This window comes from Eutrigla gurnardus (genome assembly GCF_963514095.1).
Source record: "Eutrigla gurnardus genome assembly, chromosome: 8".
Classification (NCBI taxonomy): Eukaryota; Metazoa; Chordata; class Actinopteri; order Perciformes; family Triglidae; genus Eutrigla; species Eutrigla gurnardus.
This window is the reverse complement of record NC_139922.1, coordinates 6,828,183-6,854,475: the sequence shown is the minus strand read 5'-3', so window position 1 is coordinate 6,854,475 and position 26,293 is coordinate 6,828,183. Positions and strand designations below refer to the sequence as shown.

Genomic DNA, 26,293 nt, shown 5'->3' with positions numbered 1-26,293 from the left:
CATTAGAAACCCTATGTAAATTGCTGCATTATTAATACACCAACGTCACTTAATATCAGGTTTAGTTTCCTTGATAGATCTGATACTGATAAGTTACTTTATGATGAAAAAATAGCGTTCTTTCCATGTTTACTGAAAAGAAAACTGGCCTATACAGTTACTTTGTCCATCTACTCTATCTTTGAGTCCCTGTTTGGAAAAAAATAACTGTAAATAAAACAATAAATTCAATTATTTCTTTTTTTTTTACTCAGCACCAAGTAGTGCTCACAGTCTTCCTCCCCCCCTTCACACCAGAATCCTGCAATAAGACAATGCCTGGGGCAAATCAAGTCCACAAAAGGGCTTTTACAGGTTATCACTCACATTAATAATTGGCACAGTCAGACACAGATGTTGAGAGTGTAGTGCATTATCAAAAATAAACTATCAAAGGGGGATATGCCAATATTATTCAGGATTAGGAGCATTGTAAACAGAACATTTGGAAAACATCGATTGGGGTTTTGTTGTAGTTGGCGATACACAGCCTCGTGCCTGTTTACAGTCAGCTCTGTGCATTGTACCACCTAGCCAACAGTCTGAGGCTACAGTAGAGGAATATTGGGTTTGTCATAATAAGGGTAAAAACCACAATAGTTTGTGCATGTTATGCAATCAATCATAAATACGAGAACAAAGAGTGAGCTGGTTTTAAAACCATGTTACATTCAATCACTCAAAGATGCCTCTAAGTTCATACACCGTGTACTCTTCAATAAGATTGCTGAAATAAATCTAATTTAAATATATTTCTCATACAACAGTATACAATAATGGTTTAAATAAGTCAATAATGTCATTGCTCACATTTCTAAATGTTACTGATTCATAAATGTATAATAATGTGCAACACATGATCTTTTGTCAGTAGACACAAGATAGTAGTAGACACTGTACTCCAGAAACCTAAACATGATACCGTTTGTTTCTTTTCTCTGATGTGTGTTTACAGCGTGCCATGCTAGCAGTGCCCTTTCCCTCTCACATCACAGGAGGGCCAGGCCACCACACAACACAGCTCCAGGAGACCCACACACACACACACAAGGACATGTTTGTCCTCCGCTGTCTGCTCCATGCTCATTGTCCCTGATATCAGGGTTGAATGTGACGTAAAAACCACCACACTCAATAGATACAGCAATACATCCTCCATGTGAGAGAGGATGCAAAAATATACACAGATTCAATTACACACATGCATACAGACGCAGAGCATCACACACACACACACACACACACACACACACACACACACACACACACACACACACACACACACACACACACACGACCTGAGGTTGTAGGGCACATCACCAGCCTGGGACTGTAGCTTATGTGACAACATGCGCACGCGCGCGCACACACACACACACACACACACACACTTTGTGGGACATGGGGTGTGTGTGTGTGTGTGTGTGTGTTTGTGTGTGTGTATTGAGGGAACACCTTAAGGCACAGCAGACAGGACAGCACAGCATGCAACCAACCGACACACACAAACAGCAACCCCCCACCTCCTACTGGCCGTGCAGAAGGGTCAAAGTCACAGAGAGGGAGGGGGGGGGGGGAGAGAGAGAGAGAGAGAGAGAGAGAGGTGCAAGGGCAGAGCTGCCCATCTGCAGGACACACTTGAGTGAACATACAAATAAACATGGTAAACACACAGGACTGCATGTACAGTATCTCAGGAGGCTGCAGGCTGTACACACGTGTCCATCCTGTAGAGCAGCCATGACAAAGACAAGTCCACTAAAACACAGCAACAGGCCCATGACCCCTTTTCCTGTCTTGTGCCACAGTTTGAAGGGGTGTTTCCCCCATGTTGTGTCCCTATATCAAGGCTAGGACTATGAATATTTATCTTACAATTCCATTTTGATTTGTGGAGTCCTGAATCCAAATCGATTCCCTATTCAGTACATAGGGGTGCTAATATTCAGGATTTACACCAGTCCGCTGTTTGCTAATAAAAAACTAACAGTACAAACGTACGGCAAACGTGCTGACAGAGATAACGTCGTTAACCTGAGGGGGCTGGAGGATGAAGCTACGCTTCAGGGATGAAGCTGTCAGTCGGGACAGCCTTGTCAGCTGTAACGGCCGTATGAGAGCATGCAGGGCGGCGGTTGTGAGCTAGCCAGTGGGGCTCACACATGGCCGGCCTGGGTACGTCACCAGAGCAAGGAGAAGCTGGGATAACAACACAGAGGATGAGCGACTTCATTCTCTGCTCAGGTTGACATTACTCCATTTTACATATAAAATAGTTGTTTGCTGCTATATAAATGCTCTGAACGTTGTAAATTGCTCCTTTAAGTTTTCCCCCCATATAGTATAAATTTGTTTTTTCATTATTGATGCATCTGTCCACACACTCATATACATGGAATGGTACAATGTTAAATATTTAGTTCATTTGCATTTCAAAGTTTTCTTGGTCTATCTTTCATACGTATTGATTTGATCTCCACCAAATCCAACTCCTTTCTATCTGAGCCTCCATCTCTCCCCTCTGACCTGCTGCACCTCCACTCCACATCCACACATTAGCAGCCTCTCGCTCTTTCTCTCATTTCCTGTTTTTTTCGTGGGCTCTCTCCCTCTGCTCATCCCTCCATCCCATGTCCAAACCAGCCCTAGCCTGTTGCTAGGATACACGTGGGGTCCATTCAGTGAAAGCTTGCTGCCCCCTCCACATCTCCTCTCCACCGCTACCCTCCTCCTCCTCCTTCACCACCCCTTTTCATCGCATAGACTGGGACACACATACACAGGTCTAGCAGGATAAAGTGTGTGCTGAGGCACGAGCTAGCAGCAGCCAACCACCGTCACGACACACACACACACACACACACACACACACACACACACACACACACACACACAGACAATGTGCAGACACATGTAATGTAGAAACACACCAAACACAGCAATATGCACACACACAATGACATAAACATTCTGACCACACAAACTAAAAGCACAAATGCTGATGGACAAACCCAGAAAAGGAGTCCAGAAACACACACACACACACACACACACACAGCCCCAAGGTACCATAATGCAATACAGTTGAAAAAGCTCCAGTTTCAAAAACACACTTCAAAAACACAATCAGACAACCAGAAGAACGACAATCAGTCCATTCTGCATTAATATCCCATAAGGGTGTGGATTCAGGAACATTTTAAACATTGCACATGATAAAACAACTCCGACGTTTTCCCCAGTTTGACTTTATACAAACTCAAAATCACTGCAGGATGGAGACAAAAACATCAACTTTCATGTGAGTCAGCGCCAACCAAGTGAAGTTGTCTGCACATCGACAGTGACAAGAAGCAGTTAGATGAGATAGATGTATTCATTAGTCCTTTTGGAAAGTCATCATGTGCCATACAGCAATGGTCAGATATATAAATAGATAACTATAAGAAGAAAACAAAAATGGCATAACACCTCAACTTTATTATAGACCTATTCACCACATATTATCAAAGTGCTATATGTAAGTTGCAGCATCAGCATCATAGTGGTTGTTTTCAGAAGGGTGGCCCCTATAACACCAGCGTATACTAAATCTTGTATACTAAATGAGGGGATGTGATACCTCTCTAATAGTCCCCTCCCCTCTCCTCAACATTCAAACAGCAACATTACCGTCAGAGCAACAGTAAGAGCATTGGTTTTCAAATTGGGGGGGCACGGCAAGCCTTAATATAAATGATGCATCGTTCTTCTGCACTGCTAGCTAGCAATTCATGGACAAGTTTGTGAAAGGACTGCCAGGTAAACGTAACGAAGATGAATCTACACCAAATGTCACATCTACCAAAACAAAGAAAATAATAGAGCAGCATCTGGAAGTTTGACCTAATTGTTTTATAGCCTAAATTATTGTAATCTATTTAATTGGGTTTCCTTTCAGCAAAATGCTAAATTTTGGTTCCCTCTTGTTAAAGCAATGCAGTCAAAAAATAAATTAAATAAAGTTATGCAGTGTAATATATAAGTCTAGTGTGTATATTCTAAAAGGTAAGAATAGACTGGATCTGTGTGTCTTGATTTGAACTACAGAGCCTCCCTTGTTGTGAACTACAGTATATGTTTTGAATATGAATAGTCATAAACCAAAAAGGCTGACACACCAAATGTATAGGTACCACAGAAATGTGTCATGGCTGGGTGAGAGCAGGGAGACAGTGTAATACAGGTCAGCATGCACAAGCCGGCTCTGAACAGAATATAGGACACGTGACGAGGGAAACATAGGACACCACAGCTCAATCTAATGTGGAATACCATAAACGCTGTTCTTTTACTTGAATACTTACTAATATGGTTAATGGACCTGCATTTCTATAGAGCTTTTCTAGTCTTTCTGACTACTCAAGGTGCTTCACACTACATTCAGTCCATTCACCCAATCACACACTTTCATACACTGATGGCAGAGGAGCACATCAGGAGCTAATCTCATTCACACGTCGATGGCTCAGCATTTGGGGGCAATTTGGGGTTCGGTATCACTTCAGCATGTGGACTAATGCGTTTTAACTGTAGCAGTAGTTATACCTTGAAAACAAGTCAATTTCCCAGGAAAGTGTGCTTCTGCTCGGGGTGGAAAATGCCTAATATTTGGGGGAAATATTAATCAGGACATCAAACCATCAAGCCAGGCTCCTACATTAAATGTTTTGTGATAATAAAAAATCTACTCCCACCTATGTGACATGAGTGTGATCTGAATGATTAGGGCTTTTCATTTTCAAGCTGCTCTGTAACACAAACACAACAACACCATCGTTTGAGAGTTAATCAACCACCAGCGTGACAGGAAGGATACAAGCAGGAAATACAATCGCCTGCTGCTAAGCACAATCAAGTTGGTCTTTTGTGAGAAAATAAGTTTCACTAAATGCTGGCCATCATGATCGTATCTGTTGCCAAAACTGCTAATGGCGTTATCATCGCTGTGTGGATACACACAGCAGGTGTGAAGCTGATACAATAAAAATGAAGCTGGAGACACACAGAGAGACAGTTGCACACTTACTTACAGAAATAGAGGTGTAAAAGGTACAAGAAAACTGACATAAAAACGTTGGTTTTACGATGATTGTTGGTCAAAAACAAGCGTTTATCAAGCATTAAAAAGGACAGGACGAGAACATATGCTGGGGTAAAAAGCAGAAACAAAGGCCATCCCATGCAATTAGAGATTAGAGGGTCAGATGCACATAAACAAAGAAAGAGACTTTTTTTTAAACACCCAAATCTCCCTAAACCTTCAGAAGAGAAAAATAACCCTCGAGGAGCTAAATAAAAGTATTGAACTGAAGATGTTTGAGAAAGAGCTTCGTCCTGAGATTTTAAAGACATTCCGTGCAGCTGTTAATAAAGGGCAACTCCCATCCTCAATAACAGTCAATAATCAAAAGGGGATGTTACTGACCAATGAGTCACATATGCTGCAATAGAAAGCTGTTCAAAAATCTTTTTACAATGACACCAATTAATCTAAAGACTGTGAAACCCCAATAGCTGATTCTAGCTGGTCTCTAGACACAGAAAATGTTTTTGATTGCGTTAGTTGGAGTTATCATTTTTCACTTTAAAAGCATTTAGATTTGGAACCATTTCTGAATATTATAAAACAATATATAAAATCAGTCTAAAATCTATGGCCAGAGTTAGGTTTGTCCATTCTGGGTTACTGTAGAAACATGGTGGTGCAACATGGCAGAATCTATGAAGAGGACCAGCTCATTCTAAGGTAACCAAACCCCCGATTCTTAATTCCAGCTCAATATATACGAATGAAAAAATAGTTATGAATATCATATTCAAGTATGTTAAGACCTTTTACCTGTAGATCAAAAATTGTTTTTGAATAGAAAAGGTTAGAAATACAATAAAATAAAACTAACAATTTTGGTGACAAGTTCTTTCTCAGAGAGACATGACTTTCAGATCAGAAATATAATAGTGAGGATGATACTGATGATTATTATTATTAGGAGTGACAGTGATAATGATGATTCCAATACGAGTGATGTTGATGGTGGTATTTATTTTGACAACTGCACACACACACACACACACACACACACACACACACACACACAGACGCGCGCACACACACACACGAAGCATTGAGATAATTACCCAGCATAGGCAGCAGAGCTGAGAAAGGGGCATTGTGGGATAAGAGTTTGGAGGGTGGTAGGGGAGGGGGAGAAGCTGTACAGGGACGGGGGGTGGGGGAGACAAGGATATAAGGAGGAGAAGGTGAGGTGTCTGTGGGAAGACAATGAGAATAGGAGGGATGCTAGAGGGAGGTAAGATGTGTGTTTTGGAGGAGGGAGGTACAAGGACAGAGGAAAAGGAGGAGAGGGGAAGACGTGATAATGACAAGCTCGTTGTCCCACAAGAACATCTGCTCCCTCCTCCCCCTCCCTTCAGAGACCATCCTGGTCTACATTGTGAAAACCAGCAGGAAAATCTACTCTCTTCCATAAAACTGAACAGGTAAAACGGATTTTCCATTCGCACGTCAACTCCACCTCCAGGAGAGATTAAAAGGGCCTTGAAATCCAACAATTGCAGATAAGAAGTCAGTAACTGCTTATCTGCTGTAGAGGCTCATGGCAGGATGCAGCCAATCCCAGCTGATAGGATGGATACACCCTATACAAGATTTCAGTCAATCACAGACGTGACACATGGAGCTCACGTTCACACTTACATTTACACCTGTGGGTCATTTTTAGATTCACCACCTTACCTGCATGTCTCTGGACTGTGGGAGGAAATGCTGGCACAGGGAGACCATGCAAACTAGCCAGCCACTGATTTCATCTTATGTAAAAATCAGATGCAACTCTGTTGCTAAAAAAGCAATGCTGGGAAAATAGAAAAAACATGCTTTCACTCATTGTAAGAGACAAGCATGTACATTTCTACAAATGTACTTTCTAATAGTGGTTTTGTGTAAACCTCTATTTGGACTTGAAACAGGATGAGATCATGTTTTTGATCATTCTTCTATACTGTAAATTAAGTGATTTGGTATTTTGTGATTTGGTTGAAAGTCACAAAGAACTGATTGAGGCAGCGAACTTCCATGTTCCGTGAGGTCAAATTACAGTTTCCCCTCAAAAGAAAGTCTACTTGGTAGCTCTGAAGATCACTGATAAGGGCTTCAGTTCCCCATCGGAAGGGGCTGTCTCACAGCAAGTATGGCGTACACTGAAACTCATATTGATTTTTTAGGCTGATGAAAATACAGCTCAGAGGTAGAGCGAGTCGACTTCCAATAGGAAGATTTGAATCCCGACTCCTCCAGTCTGCATGCCGAAGGGCAAGATACTGAAACCCCAATTGGTGTGTGAATGTATATGAATGAGTTTGAATGAATTGGCAATGAAGTCAGTCTCAGTTCAGTGAAAGAGAGAAGCTTGAACTCACTAGGTGTATTGGTGTGTTTTTCTATTTAATAAGGAGAATAGGTGTAAAGATATTACAGAAGGCTAGAAATGCTTAGAAAGCTCGTAGAATTAACACATTCTGTGCAAATATATCGACAATCGTCAGTTCTTGGGCTGATGGTTTTTAGTTGGAAAATGCAAGAGAGGCTGTAAGTAGTTGACACGATGAAAGAAATGGCAGTAAAAGTCCAAGTGCGAGAGACAGATGAAGTGTAATAGGCAAACTTTTGGTAGACATCTTGGTTGAGGGTCTACTCAAGAGTAAAAATCAGTTGAAGTGTACCTTGACCTGCCTGATATTGGATACGATATGTAGTCAAATTGCTGGTTCTGTCCTCCTCTACACCTGAACGAGCAATATGGAGACAGTGACAGCACAGACAAGATTGATATTCAGACTTTTACACAGAGATCTCCAAACTGATCAAAATGACACTTTCTGAATGGGCACTCTAGTTTATAGATCTTTACATAACGTTTCCCAAAACAGCAAGGCAACATGTCATTTTGGGAGTTGGAACTCTTTCTAATCTCAGAGGGCTGACTGTGACTGACTGGTCTCATTAATTATGCCTGCTGGCTGGTGTTAATATGCCAGCCTGCCTTTCAGGTGGGAAAGGGGAGTGATGAGAGGGAGGAGAAGGTCAGGAGAGGAGGAGGAGAAGGCAGAAGGAACGAAGGTGGAAATGGAAACTTAGCAGTCTAATTAAGACTGGTGTTAATTTCTTTTCTCCGTCGCTGCAGCCAAAGGGAGCTGTTCACCATGGCAACATGAGAACACCGAGGGGGAGGTGAGCCAAATCTCAAAAGATACCAACGCCGTTAAAAACTCCATTTGTTTTTTTTTCAGCAGCACTCAACTAATCCAGGGCTTTCCATCGTCTTTCACACAAACAAAATCAACTAGCTGAGGATTCTGTCCATCCATCCGGCTGCTGCAACTCTTTGCCAATTAGCAGCTATTTGGTCTCTGTTCACTGAAAACCTTACTTCAACAGTTTTAGGGGTATTTCATCTTTCACCACAAAAGCCAAAGGATTCCATGGCCTTCTACAGGATGATTGCAACAGTATAAAACCATTCAGGAGTCGTAATATGCAGTAATAATCAGAAACTACTCACTGCTATTATTGATGCCAAGGGTAACACTTCACAGGACACACTGCATTTTGTTCTCCACAGTTAAAAGAAGAGCAAAGAGCTTACATTTATAATCTTTGATAACTGGGTAGCTTATAGATCCTGTTAGCTACCCGGGACAAAACAGCCCTATCCTGTTCTTTTTGTTTTTTGGTTATGTAATGTTGACTCACTTCCTTTGTGCCGTAAATGGAGCCCTCATTTTCCTAGATCGTACCCGGAGGCAGACTAAATGGTTTAGTGAAAGCGAGGCTTATAGTGAACCAATGCAATCATCTTTCTACATTGTGCAATCAACAATTAGTCATGATGACAACTTGTCTATTCCAACTTTAAATTAAATTAAACCAAACTTCTTTAAGACAGAAGTGTGATTTACCTAAAATACTCACTTAAATGTGAAGGTATTCAATTTAATTAAATGAAAGTTGCAATTAACTTTGAGTTTTTACAATAATTATTTGTATTCATTTATGTTTTTGTAATGATATCCTTTTTAATCTATAGTATCAGCTGACAAATTGCTATTCAACTTCAAAACGTTCATGCCACGCTAACACTTAGGCGATTGTCTTCCCTCATTATGCAAAACCGCAATTCAAAAGCTTAAACAGAACAAAGTGAAAGAATGTATATATAAATGTCAAAGTGTATTACTTTTAATTAGTTCAGGGTATATTTGAGTTTGTTATTTTAAAACACAGAAAAGTTCACATTCTGTATTTACAGAGTAGCCACTGAGCTGCACTTATTACTGCTAAATCTTTGAAGGCATGGCAACCGTCTAAATTCAGCCTCACCAATTAAAATGTTGATGATCTGTAATCACGTTCTTTATCTTATCCAACCAATTGAAAGAAAACTTAGTTTTTATATACTTTGTTAGATGGAGTTTAGAAAAGTAAGTGTGTGTGTGTGTGTGTGTGTGTGTGTGTGTGTGTGTGTGTGTGTGTGTGTGTGTGTGTGTGTGTGTACATATACATAGAATTTTGGCTTATTCCAAATTGAGCATTATCCAATTTAGGAGCATGCTTTGTACATATGGTGCATCCACAATCTATATAAATATATAAATACAATAAATTGTAAAATATATATCATAACAATATTAGAAATGTTTGTAATGTAAATTTAACACTCTGATCTGTTCATAATTAGTGAACTGCAGCTTATTTATTTTGGTGTATTGTGCAAGCAGATTTAATGGGATGAATGGTTGGACACACTTGAATACTTCATCCAGTGTTTCATATATTAACTGAAGGATAAAGGCACAGATTTCACCTGTGATATATGAATCACACTTCATACCAAACTACTGTTTCAAATATCATCTTATTTAGTGGTATCCCCCTTTAATGGAGTCCCCAGCTTCAATACTCTCACTAACATAATTACACCACCAGTCAACAACATACAGCTGCTCAGCAAGAGGCTTAGTTGGACACACACACACACACACACACACACACACACACACACACACACACACACACACACACACACACACACACACACACACACACACACACACACACACACACACACACACACACACACACACACACACACACTCCATCACCCCTTCTGTCTTTGAGCAGTGACACACACTCTCAAACAGTGGGGGTTTGCCTCCATTGTGCCCCAAGACATCTGACACTTGCACTGATCCACCAAACAAAGACAACGTCAAGGTGCGTGTGTGAGGGAGAGAGAGAGCTAGAGAGAGAGAGAACACACTCAGAAGTGCCAACAAATAAACAGCAATCACTTTTCAGAAACTGGCTGCTGCTAACACAAAGAGGGAACCATCTTATACATGACCACTGATTGTCACAAGGATAACAAGTTTCTATCTGTAGTTCATTATCTCTCCTGATGCTTCGTGATGTGTGTGTTTCGGTGGCACAGAGGAAATAAATGGCGTACACGTAGAAACAGGAGGGAAGTGTAAATGGACAGAATCATCTCTCGAGAGGCCAAAGAAAAACACATCTCAAGTTGGATAACGGTCAAAGAATATCTGTCCAATCCAGGACGGTGTGTATCCACCATGTGTCCTATCCCAGTCAGGACATCAAACCGAAGAAGGTTTCCGAAGAGACCCATCGCTCGAGGCTGTAACCCATCCAATCTCTGCTACCCACCATTCTCCACCGGTACAAAACTTAACTTAACTTCAACCTACCCAAATTCTCCCATGTGACCCCCCTCCTCCGTGACCTCCACTGGCTCCCTGTTGCAGCACGCATCCAATTCAAGACGATGGCACTGGCCTTCAGGGCCATCAATGGAACGGCACCCATCTACCTTCAAACAAACACTGGTCAAACCTCATGCCCCGAAGCGAGCACTTCGCTCCTCTACTTCAGCTGGCCGGCTGGTACCACCATCGCTGATCAAACAAATGTCGCTCAGCAAAGTCCAGACTCTTCTCTGTTCTGGTCCTCAGTGGTGGAACGAACTCCCGACCAATGTCAGGACAGCAGAGTCACTGCCATCTTCCCCAAAAGACTCAAGACTCACCTCTTAAGACTTCACCTCGACTCTGCATAGACTCACTTCCACAAAAAGAAAATGCACTTTGCATCATAGCACTGTTGTTCTTAAGGTATCCTTGCTGAACAGCTACTACTTTACTCAGATGAGGACCTAAGTTTGTTTCTACTTTTTTCTCTTACTTTATCTGCAATGATATGTTGTGGTTTCTTAGTTTCGACAAATGTACTTATTGTAAGTCGCTTTGGACAAAAGCTAAATAAAACAAAGATTATGATTACGTTTTTTTCATACCTAATCTATGAAGTGAGTTTTAGATTTAAAAATGTAAATATCACACTGCTGTTTCAGCCTATATTTAGAGTTAGAATCACCACTGAATGTTAGTTGGTCTATACAATATCAACCCTGGGGTGAGATCTTTGAATAAATGGTTTTATCAGACCAACACTCCAAAACCTATAATGTAACTGTTAATGAATCATCAAAAAGGTTATTAAGTTATTATGTTTTTGTCAAAGAATCAACTGGCAAGTCGTTTCAGCTTGGAGCTGAATTACTAATCAAATCTGCAGGAGGAACGTTGTACTGTACATTTTGGTTTGTTTTCTGTCCAGCTTCAGTGATTTACATGGGTTGTTGACAGTTCATGAAAAAAAATGAGATATGTCACAGTGCAGCTTTTGTGGGATTTCTTTCAAAAGCCTTGAGCGACCCAAACGCGGGTCACAGGAAGGTTGACACATTACCCAGTAGGCACCAGTGTTTGAAGCTACGGGTGGTTATTCTGCCGAAGCCCTCGCCAGTCAACTGGGCAGCTTGAAGTTCCTTGAAGACATCACAGAGTTGATTTTTGGGTCGCTATTGTTTTCCAGCAGTCTGCCCGCTGCTTCACCCAAAGCTTGGCCCTCACATAACCTTTGGCACAGATGAATAGTTGCTCACACACACACACACACACACCACACACACACACGCATCACTTACCATATGCACGCGTATGATAAGTTAGGGTCAAAGTGAGGGTAGGACACACACACACAGACACATGCATACACACACACCAGAGCCCAACCAATTCCTGTCAATTTGGGGATTTTATAATGACAGAATAAGGGGCTCTTTGAGATAGCAGAGATCACTGTGGCCTGATAGTGGAGGCCACCCCAATTAAGCTGTCCCTCCTTCAACAGACGCACACAGACCGTCAGTCCCCCAGATGCAAAGGACAGCACTCTTCCACAGATTCCCTTCTCCTCCTCTCATGGTTCTACATTAGGAAAAATTGTCCCTGTCGCTGCTAACAGGAGGACAGAGGGAAAACACAGAGGTTTCATTCATCCATCCGTATACCTAAACATACCATTTCCCATCTCACTATGGTGCTGATAAGAGTGAAGTCTGGTTTATAGGTATCATCTCCAAATCAAGACAGTTGCGTCTGTCGAATTCTCCCTGAATGAGACAGCAACCCTCTGCAGAGGAAATCACAGTTAACATTTCAGCCGTTTGGGTGTTATCCTCCTGCAACAAAACTAATCTTGAGCAGCAGGGGAAAACACGAATCATAAATGTAGGGGTTCTGAAACTACAACTAAAACACCAGGATGAAAGAGAAAGTATTGTTCAGCGTTCCACTGTAGTGTCTGAGAGTCTCTGGGACTTCACCAGTTCTTCCCCACTGAGTAACTGTTCCCAGGTCTGGAACCGAATACAATAAAGTCACCTCCTTACAAAGAGATAAGAACAGCTAATTAGCGCAGAGACGCAAAGAGATGATTGGACTGGTTGTGATATATTAGGGAAGAAAACACTGGAATAAAAACTGCTGAGGCACCACTTCTTGGAACTGGGGTCCAGTACCTGCAGCTGCCCTGGGTCACAACAAAGACAACCGACTGGTCCCCCATTTTTCTACAGGAGTTATGAGAATCTGATCCTACATGTTTCCCTTATATTAAGGCTCACTAGCAAGCAATACAAGAACAATGCTGCTCAATTATTCCTGTGTCTTCTACATGAATCATACATAGTGAGGATGCCAAATGTTTTTGCCTGGGCAATACATCAAATTAATTAAATTAATAAAAATGTTTTCATGTATTTTTAATGTATATGAATTACAAAATGCAAAAAACTACTACTAAACATCATGACGTTGAACCCTAGTCCCCCTTTTTAAAGGCAATTGTATTGACACTTCAAAAATCATTAAAGTGGGTCTTTGTAAAATGGTCATCTTACTGAACAAAACGTTCACTATCATAAACATTTGTTTGCAACAGAGCTTATTTTAGGCAACAATCCAAAATTGACTGAAAAAATCTCATTGGCTTTTTGTCGAGGGAACCAGGGCAATGATAACTCCCTGTCTGGCCTAAAATAATACAGAATCCCTGCAGCACTCCAGATGCAATTCAGATTTAATGTTTTGCCCCAGCTTCAGTCTTTTGGCATGATATCACATATGTAAGCATTGAGTGCTTATTTAAGACCCCTTTACAATTTCTCGGTTTAAAACTAGTCAGCTGGAGAAAGTGCAGAGCTAACATCCAGTAGTTTTCTAGAGCTGAGGCAGGCTGCAAAGCCACAGTTGTTTACACTTTACCAAACCAACAAGGGAGTTGGTTGTTCCAAATTGGGGAAGAAAACAAGAAAATAAAAGCATTTTGTTCATATGTTTGTATTGTATCCTTTGAGGCCAACTTGCCGCCTACAGCTTCATCCTCCAATTAAATATTTCAGTACGACGAGGGAGACATTTTAGTCTGATAATCAGAAAGAAATGTAAAATGAAATAATTTTCTCTACATTTTTCAGTCTTCTGTCATGAACATGCTGTTCATGTTAGCGGTTTTCTTTTTTGGACTTATTCTTGCCCTAACAAATCAGAAATTATTGACATATCTGAAATGTCAGCACCATTTCCAGACACATTTTTCTGTCAAAATGTTACTGGCTCTGACACAGGGCAATTACAGCCTTTTCATAATTCTGTGAAAAAAAGCTCCGATTCATGCAGTTGTATTTCCAACACAGTTTTCGAGGAACACCATGATGACAGTGATGTGAGCTGCGATCCAAAGGTCTGAACCAAGCTAGGTCCTCTTAAAACTGGAGAGTCAACACGGAGCACACAACACGGAGGGCAGTGGTTTCTCACTAGAAGAGCTGTATTGGATGCACGCACACAGAAAACGCAGTCATACATCCACGGAGCAACTGAAACAACTCATTCCACATAAGGCTCTTCTTCAAAATGTCCAACCCTCCTCTGTCTATGGCTCTGGTTGAGGCCATTGAAGGGAAGGGGAAGCAGTCATCACATGTACTTGACACCACTGTCTAGATAGCAACTATTATTAGACCCAACAAACCACTCAATGCTTCCTTCTTTAGCTGGAGCATCAAAATCCACTGACAAAACTTCACTTTTCAGATTCTTCAGAAACTTTCTACGTCTTCAGACATCAAATAGTAGGGACCATTACTGAGAAATTGCATGTAAGCATCAGATCATATAACAGTATCAGATTTGAGGGGATTTCTTCACATCACAAATAAAAGCGGTGTGTCGTATAGCTCACTCTGTAGCGTTGGTGCCCTATGTATTGATGCCCTAAGTCCTCACTTCAGCGGCTCCAGGTTCGAGTCTGACAAACAGACTGCCCTCTGTTGCCTGTTGTACCCCTCTCTCCCCTTTCACTTTCATGCTGTCCTCTCCATAAAAGGCAAAGGGGTAAAAAAGTTGAAAGCAAGCTAACTCTCTTCAGTGAAGACAACACAGAGATGGGAAGGCTTCAGATATAGGACAGACAGACCCAAGTAGTAACATCCTCTTACAAAGCAGAAGGGTTCATGAGATATGTGGTTTGGGAACTTGTTTCTGAGAGAACATGATGACTGGCCTTATTCAAAATAATAACTCAACTGTTTCATTCTAAATAACATACAATGGAATAGAGCCCATTAATGGCTGAAGACTCATCAATTCCACTATGTTGCATTCATTTTGACAATGACCTTACTTTGTTTAGTATCAAATTGCTGTTCAAGCATTTATTTCACGTAAAAGTATTGTCTTCATCAAGTACATTTTATCTCCAGATGTGTTGATGTTGAATGTTTGTGATAAACTGAAGGATGAAGTGTTCCTTTAATTGTTTAGGAAATTATCCTGTTTCATTAGCTCAATCAACTATTTGCACAACTAGTTTATTTAGCAAAAAGCTTCTTGGGTCAGCTGTAAAAAGCATTATCAATGTAATACATGCTTTTTCATACACATTAATGAAGCAGTTATATTCATCTTTAAGTATATTTTGATGATATTGCTCACATACTTTTACTTAAGTACGGTTTTAAATGGAGTACTTTGAGTATTTTCACAGTGTGATCTTAGTCATTTTACTTAAGTGAATGATCCGTGTACTTCTTCCAAGACTGTCATTCACAAAAGCATGAGATACAGACTACAGACCAGCTTGAATATGGTTTAATTAGTTAATATTTCTTTATTCCACAGCATCGCTGCTGAAGTTTATGATGCTATATAACATCTGGCTCTAACATTTGACCTGCTGGCAGTCATCAATATCACTAATTGAAAGTCTGTCCTTAAGTCCAAGTGGTGCCACATAGAGGTAAACCAGAGGGCTGTGGATTTAATTGTGTTTGGTAAATCCTGCAGCAGAGCTCCTACTGTGAGCTTAAGGAGCTGAAGGTTAGGTTAGGAAAGTGTTTGATCTCTTTGTGCATTTTATGGATGTATTTTGTGCCATGGGACTGTATGAAGAAGTTACCAGATGAAGGAAAAAGCCACAATTATAATTATTTATTATGAATATTGAATTTGTGTACTGTTAGTGGACACATTTGTGTCACAATTGTACAAGCAGGATATTTTGGGGATTTTCTAACAGCTTTCGGGACATTCGGCTTGATAATGCATGCATATACATACATACATACACACATACACACACACACACATATACACACACACACACACACACACACACAGAGCTTTGCATTACAATATTTTAGATTAGTGTGGACTGTACATGTACCTTTTCCTTAAACTAAAGACCCCCGCCAGCAAACTGGGTGACTTCACTACTAATTAAACTAATTAAAAAGTGCCCTCTTAAATTAACTGCAGGACAGTTTTTCGAGCTAGTTGGGTGAATTTGAATTACGTACCCTCATTTTTAATAACTTTTCCTTTGTGTTGGTGACAAAAGGACAGAACAGCACTAGAGACGATGCTGAAATGTAGCACAAGTCCCTGGCTGGATTTGAAAAAACATTTTTGAAATGTCAAGGCATGGCAAAACTAGAAAGCCATGAGTCACTCGCTCAACAGTCGCATTAAAAAACTCAGTGAAAGTTCAGATGAACTGGAGGATACTGAACACAGAGTAGAGACGACAGGACAAGATATTGTAATTAGTTATAAAAATATTGAAATAGGTTAATATGTATAGCGTGTTGGGCTACCTGTATTGTTTTTGTTTTTTACAATAGTATGCATTTTTTAATTGTGTTTTACTGCATAAAAGAGACGCTACTCACTGCATCAGTTAGGGTTAAACCACTTGTTGCCAGCTCAAACACATTAATCACTATTTGCTTATTTCTGGCCAGGCAGTGTATATTGTGGTGAAAATGAGGCCACTGTGAGTAAAATGTGACAGGAGCAAAACATACACTGAAACTGCTGTAGGATCAGAGGGTGTAGAGCTTGTGTATGACACTGATAAGGAGTAATGGTGGCAGTGAAAGGAATTAGTGTCAGTTCATTATTAATTCATATTCCATGTCAGTCTGACTGATAGGGTCCCTCTGTCAGTTCTGATAACGGTCATGTGTCTCACCTGTGTTAAATGTGAAAGTGTTGGCTGTAAATAGAGAGTAATAGTTCCTGTCTTATCTGCCTCAAACCTTTTGTCTGCAGTTCTTCAATACATCCTCATTCTCCATCGTTTCCCATCACAGAGATCCTCTCTCTCTCACTGATCAGCTGTTGATGCAGTCAAGTCATAAGCCTCTCAGCACAATGCAGACAGAAAGAAAGCAGGATGCTGCTTTGAGCCATAAACACAGCATTAAGATGCTGTGTAGTTCAACACATCCAGGCATGCGTTTCTCACCTCACTCCACAGGTAGTAGATGAGACAGAGACATAGGGTTGGGCATCGGCACTTGATACCTTTAAAAAGGACCATCTAGTTGAATTGATTAACTGATTTCTCTCCATCAGCAGAGATTCCCCCTCTTCAAAACATCAGTGTCTGCAGTGTATACTTTATTAGAGCTCTGCCTACCGGTTTTATCCTCCATTCACTGCCATTCATGTTGAAACAGTGTGTAAAAACACTATGAGGCTGTTTAGTCTCTGGGTTTAAATAAACTCAAAATTACTCTCATAAAAGCCATTAAAATGTACGCATTGATATCAAATCACGTCTGCATCCAAAGCTAGGAGCAGGTTCTGCGTGCACTTGTTGTTAATGTTCGGCTGCTTCCAGTTTACGTAAGTGGCCCAGGTGGAGCTAACCGGTAATATCAAGATCGATGGCTGGCTCTGATTGGACTTTGTAACCGGTAAGCAGTGATATATTGAGCTTTAATAAGATACCACACAGGGGACAGTGGCTATAAACCAGCTAACTTATAATACTAACAGCACAAACAGCTCTAACGATGAGTGCTGAAAGAGTTAATAACCTTGGGGTCGTTAAGTTTCTGCGACAACACAGTGCTACCACCGCGTGTCGGGGGGTAACATTATCAGCAGTAACTGTCGTATAAGCAAGCACTGTGTAGTGTGGCAGCGATTAAAGTTAGCTAGCAAGCACACATATTGAATTGAATGAAGTAATCCTTAAAACCATTATCAACTAGGGATGCAAATTATCGAGTAATTCATTAATCGATAGTTGTTTCATCTTATCGATCGATGATCGATTCATTGATAAGCGGCAATTCTTCTGAGAAGCTGAATTTCCCTCTGAAACTTTCTGCGATGCGAGTGAAGTGAGTACCAAGCGCGTACCAATCAGAATGTAGAATAGAGATGATTGACAGTTGACGTCAACAGAGCGATCCACAGAGAGTTGCCGCTTGAAACTAGCTGCCGGCGGCAGTGAGTTTTTTTTTTGCCAGCGAGTAGAATTCAGCGAGAAAGCGAGTAGCGACGTATGTGAACGGGGCTATACACGCAGTCAAAAGCATGGGGATGCCTTGCCATGGCGACGGGGGAAAACAGAATGTTGATACGCCAAACGAGCCACGAGGATTTCCCCTTATAATAAGCGCTGCTGCCCGTTCTGTTAAGGCCTATTATTAGAGCCGCTAGTTAAGTCCATTTGCTTGATAAAATAATTTTGGGCGAACATCGAGACTATGGTGGCCAAAATTAGACTACGGCGGTGCGCCATAGTCTCGTCGTGTGGGAAACACTGCTCCCGCTTCTCGTTTTGTCTCGTTGTTGTCGTCAGAGCCCTGCTTCGCTTGTGTCCGCGCATGTGCGTCAAGTACGTCTGGCGCCCTCACGTGGACTGGCGGGGAATTACGGGTTCAAAACGCAATTAATTGCAATTAATTTATTTTAATCGAGTAATTTCTTATCGACAATTAATCGATAATCGATTCATTGTTTGCATCCCTATCAACTACAGAACTATACCAGCTCAGACAAAAGGGCCTGTCCCTAAATGCTCAAGTAAAACCTAAGCAACATATAATGGGTTGTTGGGGTTGCAGCTTGGATACACATCTCATCGTCATTCCGAACTAAAAGCTGTGCTCAAAATAAAGGATTAAAACATTACATTACTTTCTAAAGCCAATGTCCCTGTAACTTAAGACAATTCCCAGAACTTCTGGAAAATTAGAAGGATGTGTTTATGCTCCAGCGAGGTCTATCGTCACAGTTTGCATTGGGACATAAATAGTCATACCAGAAAGCCTGTTCCCTCTTTAGGAGTCTGCAACTGTGAGAACACTAAAGCCCTCAGTGTGAGACATGGAGTACTTCATTTCAAATGTTTCATCACTTGCATCTCGGCAGGTGCAGACGCTATACCGTGATGTTGATCCTGCGTGAGTGAGGTGGCATGGTGCCCCCACTACCCTGTATATGTCTTTTCTTTTTTCCTGTCGGTCGATTGCTTGGTCCTCTATATCTGAAACTTTTTCACAGATGTATGGAAAAATTTACCCCAGACTAGGCGAAATTAAGCCAATTCTGAGGCCTTATATGTGCACTCTTTTGAATGGCCACCAGGGGGCGACGATTCGGATTGTCAGATTGTATAGAATTCTATGAGAAAATTACCCTACTTGTCACTTGATTTATTACCTTAGTTAACATTGTAAACAAGAACTTACGCTAGTTTCAAGTCTTTGTCAATAATGCATGATGCATTTTGTGAATTATGTTCCCAGATAAAGCAAAATAGATGATACAGCAGGGTATGTTTTAGAGTGCGGCTACCTTGCAATGGACAGGTCACTATGTTATCCAGTCTGGGAGTTTTCTTTTCACAATGTGTTTTCAGTTCATGAAAGATAATTGTTACATTTTGTTCACCTAAAAATGTCTTTGCGGACACCAAGGACCAGTCAAAATGCCAAACTCAATTCTTCAAAACCAAAAGTCGACAAAACAATAGGTGAATTCATGGTGACTACCGGTATGTCCTTCCTTATATACAACTAATGCCCCAAACCCAATGGCCAATCTAACTCTCTAGCACTGGGTAAGGTTTGGGTTCAAACCTACGCTCTGGGACTACATGTGGCCTTATTGCAGTTCCAGAGTAGAGTTAGACTGCCTGAATAAAACCATCATACTCCCAGCTAAATCTATGAACACTGTTAGATACCACTAGGGAAGTGAAAATTATGTGTTTTGTGATTTGATTGAACAAACTTGGTCATAATAGCAAGTGAAGACCAGCTAAATCTCTGGGAGGACACTGGAGGAGAATTTTCCTCATTTTTCCAACATCGGTCCAGTTATGTTTAGAAATAAAAGAAATAAAACACAGGCACGGTGTTTTAATGGTGACCTTTCTTTCTCTCTTTGTAGTCTAAACAGCCCAATCCTCAGATACTAAACAGACTCAACAGACCTGCTGCTGCAAATACTGAGACATTTAAAGAAGATAAACTCTGCAAATGGAAGCCCAGTCATGACTACAATATGATGTTAATCCGAAAACAAAATTATATGAGACAGGGTAAAATTAGCCAAACGGTAACCATGCCAACCATCATCTGAAAGCCTCCTCACCTCTCTTTGAGCAAACTCTGATTTGAGTCTTTAGATACAAAAAAGATTTTCATTCAGACAAAGCTTTCCACAGACGATTGAGACATAGTGTATCATTTTATTAATAATCTGTGTTACAATGCATTTTTATGCAGACAACACCATTATGTAAACAGTTGACTGTTATAAATGTTGACAAAACAAAAATAACTGCTATTGATAGCACTACGTATCTCTACTGATTTCCAGAATAGTTTCAATTTCATTTTCGGAATCGATATAGATTCATTTAGAGATAATTCAGTTTCTTTGTCAATTTTGCTAGGTTATGAAAGAGATTTTCACTGAACTAATGCTGAAATTTGTAAAAGGTGGAACTCTCTTACCTGGTGCATTATTAAAAAAAGATTAATGTTTACATTAAACATTTACTCCAAAGCAGTTATATTAATGGATTTTTTAATTAACATGACCCACAAACTACAGAAGGCAACAGTGCAACTATACAGTAGTCATAGGTGATCATTTGAGTACTGCGATGTGTATTTCCACGGTGACAGGACACAACTAAATCTGAACAGCAGCTGAGAGAGCTGGACAGACAACCCTCAAGGTAGGTAAACAAATCCAATATGAACTATGGCATGAGAGATGATAGTCAGGTACCACAATAGGTAACGTAGTGGTTCAAGTATATTAAAAAGTTGTTGGAATCCATGATTTTCAACAACGCTGTACGGGCATATGAACATCGCTACAGCCTCAGTTATTTTAGAGTACGTAGAGAATGTGACGGTAACTTGACTCCAGTGTGGTTCAATGTGGCACGACGTATCTGGGTGATGTCTGGTTAAATGGTTTTGGAGATTTGTGGTGTTCTCACAATGTTTTACGTCTAGGTTTTCACATCTTGCATATGGCTTTGCTTTTCTCTAGCTCTCTTCTGTCCTCATACTTTGTCAATCCAAAATTCTGCCAGACATCTGCTTACCAGGCATTGTATGAGAAAGTTGGTTTGTTTTCTCTATACACCCGTAGAATGGAATACTGGTAAATGTTTCTGTAGTCAATATTACACAAGCTGCCTCCTCAATGGTATCTACTGAAGCCAAAAACTATTAGATTGTGCAGACAAATTAGGTATGTTCTCACGAGAGTGCATTGTTTTTGGTGAAAGTGCTTTTTAAGGGCTTTGGGTCTTTATCTTGGTGTGACCTACAGAGACATTTCAAACGACATTAATTTATAAACTTGGATTAAGGATCATTTGAGCATTGAAGGTACTTGTCTTCACAATGTTTTAAGTCTATCGTCTCTTTAAAGGGGAAGTTTTTAATGTTGCTTTTTACTTTTTACTGTATGTTATTTGTGATTGTATGTGGTGCTTATGTGACAGGTTTATACTGCTATCTTGGTTTAGCCCACCTTCAAAATGAGATTCAATACCTCAATTGTCCTGGCTAAATAAAGGTTAAATCAAAACTACAGACTGGACTGAATCATTTCTAAATATAACAGTGTTTAGCAATCACAAAAATGAGCCCATTTTCTTTCCTTTCATTCACATCTTTGTTTCGTCCCACTCCACTGTAAACAAGTGCTCTGTGATTTTAAATACTAACATGTAGGCCACGGCTGCTTCCAGCCACTCACAAACAGAATGAAGAGAGAAAACTGAAAAGTAAAGAAGGATCTCAATCCCTGTCCACAGCATCTTTTGTACACTAAATCAATAACTACACAAATTTTCTCATGGAAATAGACCTGAGCACAGACAAGACAGAGGAGGACATACTGAACAACTGAGAAACAGGTAGGATATGCCCACCGCAATATAACAAACAATATAAAATAAGACAACCCTCACATCTGAGAGGCTTGAACCAGTAAATATTTCTCATTATTGCGTGATAAAATAACGTCAACGACTAAATGACAAATAATAATTGCAGACGATAAAATTCCTGCTGATCCACTTATAAATGAATCGACTAAATGTTTTAGCACTACCCAAATCCCGGGTCGGCCCCGGGTTCCTTCTGTGTGGAGTTTGCATGTTCTCCCCGTGTAAGCGAGGGTTCTCTCCGGGTTCTCCGTCTTCCACCCACAGTCCAAAGACATGCAGGATGGGGATAGGTTCATTGATTACTCTAAATTGCCCGTAGGTGTGAATGTGAGTGTGAATGGTTGTCTGTCTCTACATGTCAGCCCTGTGATAGACTGGCGTCCTGTCCAGGGTGTACCCTGCCTTCACCCAATGACAGCTGGGATCGGCTCCAGCCCCCCCCCGCGACCCTGAATACAGGATAAGCGGTAGACAATGGATGGATGGAGTTGGCATTTTAATGGTGCCCTCTTTTGTTTGATGCAACCTTGGCAACCAGATTCGGATAGTAAACCACAAAATGTTAATTTTTCATTTTGCTGTGATGAGTGAACAGCTAACTGATGCTCCATAATGAAGACAAAGCCTACGTCGACTTCAAGGAAAATGTGAAAACTTGCACACATGTGGATAAAATATCCATCATTATTATACATTATGGTTGCAGTTGCTCAACTAGCATTACACCTCACATCTGTTGGTTGAAATTAGCTTATTCGGGACATCCGGGTTCTGATTTTAAGATAGTCTATGAATGCAACACAATTGAGGTTACATAAAGGCATGCATACAAACACTTTCCTTTCAGCTAGTTCATCACCACAACGCCTTACTAAAGACTGTCTCACTACAAGAACACAACAAACACAAATCTAAGTCAACAAAATGAAACAAGAATGTTTAACCTGGCTTCATCCAATGTTCAGATTTCTGTTCCAAAAATGCATGCAAATTAATTAAAAATTTAAATATATTGAAATAAAATTAGCACATATTTTGTATCATATGGATTTGCATATTTAAACATTTTCAGGGAAATCGCAAGACAAACATAAGTAATAGACTAGTGATATCCATTTGTGATTTTTCATTTTCTACTTTATGCACCTGTGGTGTCTCCCCCATAATAAGAATGATGATGAGCAGAAGATAAACTAACACTGGAGCACTAAGTAGAATACAAGGAACATGTACAAAATATACCACTGCAAAGACAGGGAGGTGTACTTGTAAATGACTTGTATTCAAATGAGTGAGGTCATATATATGGATTCTAAAAAATACAGTACTGCAAAACTAAATGAGGAAGCATTTGAATCAACTTTAAGTTGAGTTAAAACAACAATGGAAAGTTTTGAATAGTTCAATTTAGGCTCATGTGGAAAAAAGTTAAACTCCAGGTCAAAGGGCATTACCGTACAGACAGGAGGGCAAAGGTACAAATGAGAGGAATTAACAGGCCATTTTCACATTCAGTCATAAAGACTAATTATTGCTGGGAACATCTGTCAAAAAATATTTCACAGAACATTCATAAATTCCAGTTAGGAAACCCAGAAGTGCTAAATCCAACTGGCCTACAGACACAAACACCTTCATTCATATTCAGTTGTCATAACAGCAGCATCATTTTAGTCGTTTCTAGATATTTCTAGAATTATTGGGTGCAGCCTGTTAAATCCAGTACTTCCCTTTTCTTCCTCATCTAAATATAATTTAGTTTTAATCACACACATTGATTTGAGGACATCACTTTGGGCTCTGGTGAACTGTAGGCACCTGTCATTAATTTTATCAACCGAATGCAAATTGAAATGAATGCATTGAATCCAATAAGGAAAATAATGTTTCTTTTACTGTCAGTATAATGTTTGTGTACATCTGTGTGTGTTTATTGTCTGCCAGTCAGTTGGGGCAGGCTGGTAAAATAAAGATTATGAGTTTTTTTTTTTTGGGGGGGGGGGGGGGGGGGGGGGTTTAAAGTACCAGTGCAAAACTCCTAACATGCGTGTTTGTTGTAGCCATGGCACTGAGCCAGGAAAGTTATAAGGCTGAAAACACACACACACACACGCCTTGTTTCTTTACGCAAAGTAAGGGTAGCCTCACTGTTGGACACGCACACATCATGAAAACGGGACTTGCACGCACACACAGAGTGAAAGCGGAAGATGCACTAACCGTCGCCTTGATGGGGACGAACAGCACCGGTCTGTCCGATGAGCCGTTCTTGCCGACCTCGAAGCCCTTGGACTTGACCCAGAATTTAAATTTGGCGTTGATGTGGCTGTTGCTTTTCTCGTGCATGAACACCCCGTTGCTGTTCTCCTCGTCCCCCTGGATGAGGGTCTGCAGGATTTTGTTGTATTTACGCCGGGTCACGGTCTTGGTCTTGCCGGAGTCCCCATACGTCCGCAGGCACCAGTCCTGAAATTCGCCGAACATCTCCGCCCCTCCGCCCGCCGCCTCGGTTGCCGGGACGCCGCTGCTGGGACTCCGGACACTCGGTTGGTTCTGGTGCTGGTGGTTGGTGCTGGAGGTGGTCACCGTCTCCGCCACACTGCTGGCCTTTCTCGTTGTCATGATAACACGAGATGCGACTTTGTTTTAACAAGAGAGTCCTTTTAAAAAGACCCACTTTTATCGTCCCGTAAAATTGGTTCGGCAAGCGAACGCCGCCGAAAGCACAGCACAAGCGGGGCTTTCTGCCTTTTCACCAGGTGGCGAAATCAGTCCAGCTTCCAATCTGGAAAAAAATCAAACTAAATCTTCAAATCTCCCCTTCAGTACAGTTCAATTATCTCCATCCCCGAAGAAAAGCACGAAGCACGCTATAAAGTCCCGTTGGTTTTTCAAATTAACGTCTCTAAATTAGCCGTTTGGACACGCGCCTCCTCCTCTTCGCTGTTACGCATCGATGGGTCTCTGCGAGGAGGGCGAGCGGAGGAAAAGGACGAGCACTCACTGGGGGATGCCAAAACGGCCCGATTCAACTCCAAACCAGCCCCCTCGGTTGGATGCAATTTCGCCAGGAACAATGAGACACGAGAAGTGACAGGGAGGCGGGGAGGGAGGAGACACGGACCGGCCGGACGCGATGCCCTCTTCAGACACACCTGTTAGAAGCGTGGGTCGCTCGGCCTGTCCCGTGGGGGATGTCAGTCACCGCTTCCCCTCTTCTAATACCTCCTCTTCCTCCTCTGAGAAAGAAAGGGAGAAAGACGGAAAAAAACAAAGAAAGGAGGTGCGCGGTCGGTTATCTCCGTTTTACTATACGATATTTCCAATAGGAAACGCCGGGGTTCTCCTAGTTTGGATGTCGGGTCTCCGTCACCGTTGAATTAAAGCGTCCAGAAAGAAACGACGCGTCCTCAAATTAGCAGGTTAATTCGCTCTTTGACGACTCGATTCCCTGGGAAATAAAAACAACACGCACTTTTTTTCTCGCCCGCTTTCCCTCTCCCTCCCCTCCGGTCTCGAACTGATGGGACACAAGCGGACACCTGTTTGAATCCGGTTCGTCTGTCCGCGCTCGTGCACCCTCAACGCGCGACGCTACGACCCATTTCCTCCTTCCTCAAATAAACGAGAAGGTCTGGCGCAGGTGTTACAATGGCACGATATCTCCTTCCCAACGGCAGCCGCGGTCCTAAATCTATATAAAGAGGCTACGCTGCTGCGACACACCGCCAGGCCAGCCTGTTAACCCGGGCTGAGGCAACGGGACACGCGCGCAGGGGCTCGAGCTCACAGAAACAGGAAGTGTCAAAAAACGACCAAAAAAACGCGTCGTGCTGACAAGTCGAGGGGTCCTGATATGTCAAAGGGGTGTGTTACCAACAGTGAAGTGAGGTGAGGAGTGTCAGAGGAGCAACGACCCCTTACCATTGGAAACATTCTGTTTGTGGATCTCTTCGTGAAAGTAAAGAGCTAATCCGTCACCATTAA

General features: G+C 41.3%; 1 protein-coding gene across 2 annotated transcripts in view; it reads right to left on the bottom strand.

The window, feature by feature from the left end:
* LOC311017715 (nucleolar protein 4-like) overlaps positions 1-26,017 on the bottom strand; it is a 133,108-nt gene extending 107,091 nt beyond the window's left edge. Inside the window, exon 1 of one of the 2 annotated variants that reach the window (XM_084016252.1) lies at positions 24,527-26,017. In XM_084016252.1, coding sequence (XP_083872378.1) covers positions 24,527-24,928 — 402 coding nt within the window. In that variant the 5' untranslated portion in view covers positions 24,929-26,017. The remainder of the gene's footprint in view (positions 1-24,526) is intronic. The other variant, XM_084016251.1, reaches the window with a different exon arrangement.
* Between the last annotated feature and the right edge of the window lie 276 nt (positions 26,018-26,293).